Raw genomic sequence first — 12,260 nt, forward strand, 5'->3', positions numbered from 1 at the left:
TGTTTTGGATTTGGGTGGGTTTTTTTTACAAAAACCCCTCAAAAACAGCTTAAATCATAGAATTTGGGGGTCATTTTGATCCCATAGTATTATTAACCTCAATAACCATAATTTACACTCATTTTCAGTCTATTCCGAACACCTCACACCTCACAATATTATTTTTAGTCCTAAAATTTGCACCAAGGTCGCTGGATGGCTAAGCTAAGCGACACAAGTGGCCGACACAAACACCTGGCCTATCTAGGAGTGGCACTGCAGTGTCAGGCAGGATGGCACTTCAAAAAAATAGTCCCCAAACAGCACATGATGCAAAGAAAAAAAGAGGCGCACCAAGGTTGCTGTGTGACTAAGCTAAGCGACACAAGTGGCCGACACAAACACCTTGCCCATCTAGGAGTGGCACAGCAGTTTTCTCCATCCTCATGTGAAGCTGAACCACTAGCCATGAACATAGGCCAGGGCCTCAGCCGTTCCTTGCCACTCCGTGTCGTAAATGGCATATTGGCAAGTTTACGCTTCTCCTCAGACGCTTTTAATTTTGATTTTTGGGTCATTTTACTGAACTTTTGTTTTTTGTATTTTACATGCTCTCTACTACGACATTGGGCATCGGCCTTGGCAGACGACGTTGATGGCATTTCATCGTCTCGGCCATGACTAGTTGCAGCAGCTTCAGCACGAGGTGGAAGTGGATCTTGATCTTTCCCTATTTTACCCTCCACATTTTTGTTCTCCATTTTTTAATGTGTGGAATTATATGCCAGTATCAATAGCAATGGCCTACTACTATATATACTGCGCACAACTGAAATGCACCACAGGTATGGATGGATAGTATACTTGACGACACAGAGGTAGGTAGAGCGGTGGCCTTCCGTACCGTACTGCTACATATACTGGTGGTCACTGTCAGCAAACTGCAAAACTAAAATGCACCACAGGTATAGAATCTAGATAGATAGTATACTTGACGACACAGAGGTAGGTAGAGCAGTGGCCTTCCGTACCGTACTGCTATATATACTGGTGGTCACTGTCAGCAAAACTCTGCACTGTACTCCTCCTATATAATACTGCTGGTCCCCAGTCCCCACAATAAAGCAGTGTGAGCACAGATATATGCAGCACACTGAGCACAGATATGGAGTGTTTTTCAGGCAGACAATGTATACTGGTGGTCACTGGTCAGCAAAACTCTGCACTGTACTCCTCCTATATAATATACTGGTGGTCCCCAGTCCCCACAATAAAGCAGTGTGAGCACAGATATATGCAGCACACTGAACACAGATATGGAGTGTTTTTCAGGCAGACAACGTATACCGGTGGTCACTGTCAGCAAAACTCTGCACTGTACTCCTCCTATATAATACTGCTGGCCCCCAGTCCCCACAATAAAGCAGTGTGAGCACAGATATATGCAGCACGCTGAGCACAGATATGGAGTGTTTTTCAGGCAGACAACGTATACTGGTGGTCACTGTCAGCAAAACTCTGCACTGTACTCCTCCTATATAATACAGCTGCTCCCCAGTCCCCACAATTAAGCAGTGTGAGCACAGATATATGCAGCACACTGAGCACAGATATAGAGTGTTTTTCAGGCAGACAACGTATACTGGTGGTCACTGTCAGCAAATCTCTGCACTGTACTCCTCCTATATAATACAGCTGCTCCCCAGTTCCCACAATTAAGCAATAAGCACAAATATTTTTGCATCAAGAATTCAAGATTAATAAACGGAGAGGACGCCAGCCACGTCCTCTCCCTAACATTTCCAATGCACGAGTGAAAATGGCGGCGACGCGCGGCTGCTTATATAGAATCCGAATCTCGCGAGAATCCGACAGCGGGATGATGATGTTCGGGCGCGCTCGGGTTAACCGAGCCATATGGGAGAATCCGAGTATGTCTCGGACCCGTGTAAAATGGGTGAAGTTCGGGGGGGTTCGGTTTCCGAGGAACCGAACCCGCTCATCACTAATGAAAAGTGAGTTATCCCATTGGCATGTGTAATGACAGTTCATACAATATGAACTCTGGCCCCTTCCCATTGGTGTCAGTAAATTCCCTACCTTGTTTTGTATTGCGCAGGACGGAAATGTATATTTTATACTCAGAAACCAGATGCCCAACTCTACATAAGCCTCATAGTGTTTTAGAGGGGTTCAAAATGAAAGAAAGATTTTCCAATTTTAGGATTTGCCTGTACTGGAGGGCCTGGTTCAGAGATGGTTGGAAAACACAGTCACAGTTGTGATCCCATATACAGCTGTTGTGTGCAACCACCGGACATTGACCTCGATTGAGACCTGATCGCTGTTGTGTGAATTTGCAAGGTGGCCAATTATTGATCGTCAACGTCTGTTCATAGTGCGCATGCGCGAGGCCAAACTGCGAAAAAAACACAGCAACTGTTTTGATCACTAGGCGTACGCAAGTTGATTGACATGAAGCCAGCGTTTGGGGGTGGTAACTGACCATTTTCTGTGAGTGTCAGGAAAAACGCAGCCGAAACAGTTCACAAAAACCCTGCATTTCAGTGGTCAGCTTCACATTTACCGTCCACAAATGCTCCCTCTCAATCACTTTGCAAATACATCCTCACTGTGACCACAATCATAAGACCATAGTGGTCATTCCGAGTTGGTTGCTCGTTATTTTTTTTCACAACGGAGCGATTAGTCGCTAATGCGCATGCGCAATGTCTGCACTGCGACTGCGCCAAGTAAATTTGCTATTAAGTTTGGTATTTTACTCACGACATTACGAGGATTTTTCTTCGTTCTGGTGATCATAGTGTGATTGACAGGAAGTGGGTGTTTCTGGGCGGAAACTGGCCGTTTTATGGGAGCGTGCGAAAAAACGCTGCCGTTTCTGGGGAAAAACGCGGGAGTGGCTGGAGAAACGGGGGAGTGTCTGGGCGAACGCTGGGTGCGTTTGTGATACCACTGTAAATGATAGCATAAAACCCGCAGGCACTTATACTGTACTATATAATGATAAGTAAAATTATTCTTTTTCTCTTACACTGACTGGAGAACATAAGGTAATACATAGGTTTACAAGGCTTTTCCATAGTGTGTACCCGTGCCCAGAACATGTTCTTCTTTTTCAGGATAGATCCAGTGTTTGTTCTGTCTAGAATGTGTTCTGCAAGTACATATACAGTAAATTGGGAACAATCACTGCAGCATTCCTCATCAGTCAGTGAGTTAGACTATTGGTAATTATTGCATTAGGCTATTGGCAAGTGCTAAGGAGACTTGTTCCTATTGGTGTTTATTTTGCCTAATTTATGGTTTCAATTTGCCATGAGAGAGAACACCAGGACTGTGCTTATCAAATATGACCTCTCCCTGTGTGTGTGAAGCTTTGTTTTACATAAAGTGCACATAGAAGTGTGTTTCCCTTCTTTAATGACATTGTAAAGTGCAAAATGTATCATATTAATGGAATAGTAAAGCTTACAACCGAAGCTAAGTCACTGTTGGCGCAGCATGCACAGTAAGTATGTTTGCCAAGCGGAAATGGCAATACACCACTCTGCACTGAGCTCTTTACCCCTCTATGGGGATCATTCCGAGTTGATTGTAGCTGTGCTAAATTTAGCACAGCTACGATCCTTTACACTGACATGCGGGGGGACGCCTAGCACAGGGCTATCCCGCCCCGCATGTCAGTGCCGCCCCCCCCCCCCCCCCCCCGCAGAAGTGCAAAGGCATCGCACAGCGGCGATGCCTTTGCACTTCAAGAGTAGCTCCCGAGCAGCACAGCTTTAGCGTGCTGGCCAGGAGCTACTCCTCGCTCCCCTACCCATGGCGGCTGCGTAATATGTCACGCAGCGCCCCCCCCCCCCCGTTCGGTCCAGCCACACCTGCGTTGGCCGGACCGCGCCTACGAAACGGCGGCCGAACGCCGCCGTTTCGCCCCCTCCCGCCCATCGATCGGCTCTGCCTGTCAATTAGACAGAGGCGATCGCTGTCCTGGCGCGGGCTTCGGCTGTCCGGCATTCACAGGTGCATTACGGCGCCGGCGCATGCGCAGCAGGGATCTGTTCGCTCTGCTGCGTGAAAACGCAGCAAGCGAACGGGTTGGAATGTCCCCCTATATCTTTGCAAGCATCTATGGGCCTAATTCAATCCTGATCGCAGCAGCAAAATCTTTCTCTAATGGGCAAAACCATGTGCACTGCAGGGGGGGGGCAGATATCACATGTGCAGAGAGTGTTACATTTGGTTGGATTATTTTATTTCTGTGCAGGGTAAATACTGGCTTTATTTTTACACTGCAATTCAGATTTTAGTTTGAACACACCCCAAATCTAAATCCCAGTACACATTGGGGGTCATTCCGAGTTGATCGTAGCCCTGCAATATTTTGCAGGGCTACGATCATGTCCATAGACATGCGGAGGGACACGCAGCACAGGGCTATCCTGCCCCGCATGTCAGTGTGCCCCCCCCCCCTCAGAAGTGCAAAATCATCGCGTAGCGGCGATGCTTTTGCACTTTAGGAGTAGCTCCCGGCCAGTGCAGCTTTAGCGTGCTGGCCGGGAGCTACTCGTCACTCCCCGGTCCGCAGCGGCTGCGTGACGTCACACCCCGCATGGTCCGGCCACGCCTGCATTGGCCCGACAGCGCCCATGAAACGGCGGCCAAACGCTCCGCCCCGCCCATCGACCGCCTCCGCCTGTCAATCAGGTAGAGGCAATCGTTGCGCAGCGACGGCGGTCATGCGCCGGAGCACTGCGGCGCCGGCGCATGCGCACTTCTGACCCGATCGCACCGCTGCGATAAACTGCAGCGTGCGATCAGGTCAGAATGACCCCCATTTTCATGAGCTTGCATCGTTAACGACATTTAATGTACACACTGGATGAGATTGTGAAAGATTTAGCTTAGATCGGCCCTTCTGAGCGAGATCTTTCAAAGTCTTGTCTAGTGTGTATGGAGCTTAATTCTCTCTGCACATGTTATATCTGCCCCACCTGCACTGCACATTGTTTTGCCCATTAGAGAAAAATGTTCAGGTCTGAATTAGGCCCTATGTCCGTTTCAACAGTGCTCTACGAAACTAAGCTCACCATGGCAAATACTTCGTACTTTGCAAGGAATGCCTTCAGTTCACCCACGTCTTTCATCCACTGTTACAGATTTTCCTTCCACAGTGCTGCCACCTAGGCATCATCCTATGTAATAAAAGGCTAACATTACTCCTCACTTCTATTGGGGGAATTCAAGTGTTATGCACACATGCAGCCACTAGATTGTGCTCGACGTAGCATCTCAAGCATTTCTCCGTTCGGGTGCGCACAGCCATCTGCCCTGACATTACTATAATGATCTGTCGTATTGACGGGCTGGTAACTAGATAATACATAAACAGGGCCATTTCTAGACAATTTGGCTCCCAGTGCGAGATTTCAAAATGCGCCCCCCCCCCCCCATTGCTCTAAAAAAAAATAGCGTGCCCCCCCCTCCACATAGCTATAAAAAGAAAAAGCATGCACGCGCTCCCAACAAGGGTGTGTGGCCTGATTAAAATGGGCGTGGTCTCATTAAAGTGGGTGTGGCCTCGTCTGATATCATCACGCCCACCACAGGGGAAAAAAAATAAAAATAAAAAAGTCCCCATTTTACACATTACAGCAGGCAAGTGTCCCCATTTTACACAGCGCGGCAGGCAGGTGTCCCCATTTTACACAGCGCGGCAGGCAGGTGTCCCCATTTTACACAGCGCGGCAGGCAGGTGTCCCCATTTTACACAGCGCGGCAGGCAGGTGTCCCCATTTTACACAGCGCGGCAGGCACGTGCCCCCATTTTACAAAGTGCGGCAGGCAGGTATCCCCATTATACACAGTGCGGCAGGCAGGTATCCCCATTTTACACAGTACGGCAGGCAGATATCCCCATTTTACACAGTACGCAGGCAGGTGCCCCCATTTTACACAGTGCGGCAGGCAGGTGTCAAGTGGGGGGGGGGGGGAGGGGGAGAGAGAGAGATACTACTTACATCTTCCCGCTCTTCGGGTCCGGCCGCCTCACGTCCCTCGCGCCGGCCGCCTCCTCCTTCCAGGCGTATCTCCTCTCCTCCCTCTTCCCGAGCACTCCTGCTCGGGGGTGGGGCTTCGCGGAATGACGCGTTTGCGTCGTGACATCACGGCGCAAACGCGTCATTCCGCGAAACTCCGCCCCCCCGAGCAGGAGCGCTCGGGAAGAGGGAGGAGTGGAGATAAGGACACACAAAGTGCCGCGGCGGGCGCCCCGTGCGGTTGCACGGCTCGCCCGCCGCTAGAAACGGCACTGTGCATAAAGTATTACTCATGGGAGCTTCAGTATCTCTGCTTGTTTCATTCTATAGAATTCTTTCAAATTTATGTGATTAGTGCAAATTTCTTCCACTTTTACTAGTCTAGGATTTGATTTAGAAACATTTATCTCTGTGTATGCTTGCTTTCAATCTGGAGTAGCTATTTATAATGATGTATTTTTCTTTTGTTGTTGCAGATATTAATGAATGCTATATGCAGGGTGTGTGTCCAAATGGGGAATGCTTAAATACAATTGGCAGTTATAGGTGCACCTGCAAACAAGGATTTGTACCAGATCATACATATTCTTCTTGTGTGGGTAAGTGAGGACAATGTTATTTCTATTTATCATTCCTTTCTTTTAATACCAGTGATGTGCAATCTAATATGCTGCAATGGCCCTCCAACCTTCAATATGCTATATATTAGCCTTAATTTAAAAAAATTAAAAAGATCCCCAAAATGAAGTCAACGCACCCCCAACCCTCATTCCCAAATTCCCCTACACTCCCCTAACTTCTTAAGCTATGGCTTCCAGCTGTGCACTATGGGAGAGACGTCATTATGTCTCTCCCATAGTTCCGAGGAGCAGGTGTACAGGCGGACTGCAGTGGTCAGATGCAGGAGTGGGGCTTAAGGTAAGTGTTGTGTTTGGGTTTTTTTTTGTATGTGTGTAAGGGTCACTACTACAGGGAGCTTTACCAAAGGGGTTATTAATACTGGGGACACTACTAATGGGGGCACAACTACAGGGGGCATTACTACTGGGGGGACTGCTACTGGGGAAATTACTGTTGGAGGCAACACAACACGGTGCATTACCACTGGGGGCACTACTACTATAGTGGCCATTACTACTGGTGGCACTACTACAGGAGGTATTACTACTGGGGGCACTACTAATTGGGACATTACATAGGGGGCACTACATAAGGGGCATCACTCCTGTGGGCATAAGTGGCACCACTAATACTACCACTGTGGGCATTGTTTAAGGGGTACTGCTGCTGTGAGCATTATGAGTATTAGTGGCACTACTACTGTGGGTATTGTGTATAAGGGGCACTAATGTGGGCATTGTGTAAAAGAGACATTACTGTGTGTCATAACATGAATAAGGGACATTACTATGTGGTGTAATGTGAATAAGATTGTGCTACTGTGCGGCGTAATTTGAATTGGGGATACTATTGTATGACCACGCTCAAAATTTGCTTGATTACGATGTGATAATTCCAAAAAACTCATAGTATTAAAGTGTTATGTACTGTGGTCTACGTACTGTAGTTGCTACAACCATCCTTCTAAGTGACCTACGTGACCTGTATTCCTATGCAGGACTTCTAAATCCAGTCAGTGTGTTTTCTCTGGCCACTTTAGGCATTATGTTACATCCCATGCATAAGCATAACACATTGCTATAATTAATAGACTCTGTAGAAAGTAATTTGTAGCCATCATTACTGTTTACTTTGGCTTGCTGAGTCGTTTCTACATTGCTACAGCAGATAAAATGTCAATGCACCACAGTTCTGGGCTTCTCCTTTGAGATACAGTCTTGCTTTACATACCTCAGTTTTGGTGATACACGTAGACTACTAAACTAAGAACATTTTTCTAGGAAGTGCTGCTTTTGATTGATAGTTTGAGGAGAGGGAATTCAGGTTGGGTATCTCACCAACACATAAGAGAATGTTTCCAACATCTGTTATCCTTAAATAGAGCTGGTGCACAAACTAGCCCAAGGTTGTAAACTAGTTTCAGAAGTCAGATACTGTAATTAACAGTTTTCAACAGATATAGAACAGACTACTTTATCTTTTATCTTAGAGTACTAAATAGAAGAATACTGTAGGCTGAGTGATACATTGCTATATTGTGTCATACAGTATCCAATTGAAATTCAGAAACCAAGTCCAGAACGTACAACAGCAGGCTACCGTTGAGAGCCTGAAGCTAATTTGCCAACATAATATTGTTAATGTGGCATACAGTACGTGTCGGAACAGGGGGGTAGGGGGGTAGAGGGGGGGGGGGGGGAGACCAGTGTGTGGCCAGTTACGGTAGGCTTGCCCCTTCTCTGTGACCAACCCTGCGCTCCTTTTCACATCCCAGTTCATATGTCTTTCCTCACTTTCCCCTCAACTCCCCATTTGTCCTTTCTCTCTTCCTCCCTCGCAGCACCCGATAGATAGTAGATAGATAGATAGATAGATAGATAGATAGATAGATAGATAGATATATAGATATAAATATAGATTTTTATCTCTTGTCAGGTAAGTAATGTGATGAGTAAGTCCAACTACCCTGAGGGGGCAACATTCATCAATTCAGGGGCGCTCTCCAACATAAAAATATTGCGGCACTCCTGTGCTGTAGGAAAGGATTTCAGTAATGACTAAACTAATAGATAGGAATTCAGTAATGTCTAAATATATATATATATATATATATATATATATATATATATATAAACTGTATATCAGTGACGTGCTGAATATATAATTAGAAAGAGTGATAGATAGATATATATACTGTGTCTCTGTATTGGATGACTTTCATTTGGAGTCTCTAGATAAAGTGATTGCAAATAGCATCATTCCCATCACATATCTTTTAACAGTCATAATTTATGTGGGGCAATCCCGATTTCCAATGGCCAATGGTTATATGTAGGGTTACCACCTCATCCCTATAATTCTGGACACATATTAATTACACAGGTTCTATGGCAGGCTGACTTCAAGACTGCATTTCACCTGGTTTGAATCAGCTACAGAACCTGTGTAATTAATATGTGTCCAGAATTAAAGGGATGAGGTGGTAACCCTAGTTGTATGGCTTCCAAGTCTGGGCATGGACACTTGTTAATGTGGAATAGCTGATGGATTAGAGGAATTGGCAGCAGTTTAGGGGAGGCTATATGCAGTAGTTCTGCCACATTGGAATCATGCTAGGCACACTACTGTGTACAATACCAGTGGCGTCACAATGGGGGTGTGGTCCGCTCCCGGGTGTTACCCGCCGATGGGTGACACCAAAATGCCGGCTCCTGCTCAGTGACAGGAGCCAAGTGCTGCACTGTTACATTATGTGCAGCACTCGGCTCCTGTTACTATGTAGGAGTCGCAACGGCAGAAACAGCACTCTGCGGGAAGCAGACCGCACCTCCCGAACCCCCCAAGCACCAAAAAACGGGGTCAGAAACACAAAGCCCCGCCCCTCCTGTGAAACCACACCCATATATGAAAAGCCACGCCCCTTTCTGCCTGCGCCACACTGGGTGTTCACAATGTAAGTAACGCCCCTCTACAGTACTATCTCCCTTCTTCATTAAGCTGATTACCAGAGATCCACACAGACACTGTGGAGGAGATGATCCTATCTGTGTGTATGCCATATTTAACAAGAAGCAACAATTAAATAGTTTATTTATTTAAGAGATTTCTGTATGCCAGTTCCATGGATAAAAGATCTCATACTTGAAATACCTGAAGTCTCTTAATAAAAAAAACAAAAAAAAAAAAACCCATTAACCCCCTGTAATACTTCTTTTTTCAAATCAACCTATGTTTGGTATTCATCACCGTTCCATACTCTCTTTGTCTGAGTTACTGGGTTGCTGTGTTGTTTGGTGTCTGTTCTGTGAGTGTGGTAGGTGTAGACCAGGAATATTCAACATGTGGCCCTCCAGCTGCTGTGGAACTATACATCCCAGCATTCCATGCCACAGTTTTAGCATGCCCTACTAGCAAGACTGTGGCAGGGCATGCTGGGATGTGTACTGTAATTATACAGCAGCTGTTGAATACCCATGGCGGAGATGGTTATATGATGACAAGAAAATTGTTGTGTAAAAATAACACCAAAATCTATTTATCATTTTATTATACCAAAAATAATGCATTAAATTGTATTTTATAGGTACACTAAAATCTTATACATGTAATGGTTATTTATTCATTTTTATTTCCAAAAGAAGTTGGAACAGAAAGCTGTAGTAATATTGTAATACAGCCAGACAGGACTCAGCCGCACTTTGCCGTCTCATGAAGTGAGATTGGCATTGGGCCTTTGCCCTCACTTTTGTATCCTCTTGCCAGGCTGTTCATACACTGACCATATTTTGTGATCAAAACTAAGTGCTATATGCAATCTCCTGTTTTCCTAGACTTCAAGAACTCTGTTAGATTTTAAATGACCTGGCAGAGGGTATGCAAAGTAAAATATTAGTACTTAACAAGCAGTTAATATCATGCCAATAAATAAGTAAAGAGAGCTAAATAAGTGAAGAAAACTAAGTTAAACAGAGTTATTTCCCAGGTATAAATAATTATTGAGCCGAATTATACACTGTATGTAAATAATTATAGTGCAGAATATTCAGTAACCAGGCTATTGCCCACATCAAACATATATATTGGTAGATGCTCAATTAGCTTAGTGATATTATTCAGGTGCTCGAAAGGGAGGGGTATTTCTAAGCAAGAAAAAAAGGCATTTGTTTCCCCCAGCACCCTGAATGATAACCGTAACCAGATATAAATTCCACATAATAATAGAATTCAGAGATCTTCGTTACACATATTTGCACAAATGTGTGAATAAGCCCCAAAGCCGCATCAAGGCGTCTCTGTATATTTGGGGTCCCTAGCGCTATATCTAGGTGCAGGGTGTGGCACTCCAAAACACCAGCATAAGCCAGAAAGCCCAGCGTAGCATACCAGTGAAAACACTATAGTGTTAATAAATTAGTATTTAGGAAGCCGAAGCTATAGAGAAAGTGATACAAAAATGAAATGCAATTAAAATAGAGAAATAGTGTTAAAAAATTAATAAGTGAAAAGTGTTAATAGAATGTAAAGGTATGCCACACTAAGGCCATCCAGCTCAGCCAGTCCAGAGGCACCACACCTCACACCTCCATTACCCCAATCTGGGTCTAAGATTAACCAGCAAGGAGCCACATGATAATGGCTCCTTACTACAATATGTCTAAGCTAAGAGCTACCTACCTCGGAGCAACCCCATAATGCTCCATGTGGAGGTGTGAGGTGTGGTGCCTCTGGACTGGCTGAGCTGGATGGCCTTAGTATGGCATACCTTTACATTCTACTAACACTTTTCACTTATTCATTTTTTAACACTATTTCTCTATTTTAATTGCATTTCATTTTTGTATCACTTTCTCTATAGCTTCGGCTTCCTAAATACTAATTTATTAACACTATAGTTTTTTCACTGGTATGCTACGCTGGGCTTTCTGGCTTATGCTGGTGTTTTGGGGTGCCACACCCTGCACCTAGATATAGCGCTAGGGACCCCAAATATACAGAGACGCCTTGATGCGGCTTTGGGGCTTATTCACACATTTGCGCAAATATGTGTAACGAAGATCTCTGAATTCTATTATTATGTGGAATTTATATCTGGTTACGGTTATCATTCAGGGTGCTGGGGAAACAAATGCCTTTTCTATTGCCCACATCAGCCAGACTACTTCTCATTAGTGACTAACGGGGACTTTTACTAAGTAGTGATAAGAGCAGAGAAGTGAGTCAGTGGAGAAGTGGCCCCCATCAACCAATCTGCAGTTATGTATCATTCTATAGTATGCAAATTATAGATGTTACTTCAGTGCTGATTGGTTGCCATGGGCAACTTCTCCACTGGCTCACTTCTCCGCTCTTATCACTGCTTAGTAAATGTCGCCCTAAAGCTCCTACCCACATAGTAGTGCATTTTGTTACTCATATATGGTAGCTCTGCAGCAATGTTAAATTTTTCTGAATTGTACACAATACAGATTTTCCCCAGCACACTGAGGGATATTAGCACTGATATTTGAAAAACTACATTGTAGTATAAAATTCAGGGATCTTTGTTACATATATTTGCAAATATATGGTTAAGCGGGATACGTTTAGTATCCTGATGGAGGG

General features: G+C 45.0%; 1 protein-coding gene across 5 annotated transcripts in view; it reads left to right on the forward strand.

Moving 5' to 3' along the window:
- LTBP1 (latent transforming growth factor beta binding protein 1) overlaps positions 1-12,260 on the forward strand; it is a 660,590-nt gene that overhangs the window by 425,707 nt on the left and 222,623 nt on the right. For all 5 annotated transcript variants that reach the window (XM_063917963.1, XM_063917960.1, XM_063917961.1 and 2 more), the window contains one exon: positions 6,515-6,637. In XM_063917963.1, the coding sequence (XP_063774033.1) occupies positions 6,515-6,637 (123 nt within the window). The remainder of the gene's footprint in view (positions 1-6,514; positions 6,638-12,260) is intronic.

The sequence above is a fragment of the Pseudophryne corroboree genome, chromosome 4, assembly GCF_028390025.1.
Source record: "Pseudophryne corroboree isolate aPseCor3 chromosome 4, aPseCor3.hap2, whole genome shotgun sequence".
NCBI classification, from domain to species: Eukaryota; Metazoa; Chordata; class Amphibia; order Anura; family Myobatrachidae; genus Pseudophryne; species Pseudophryne corroboree.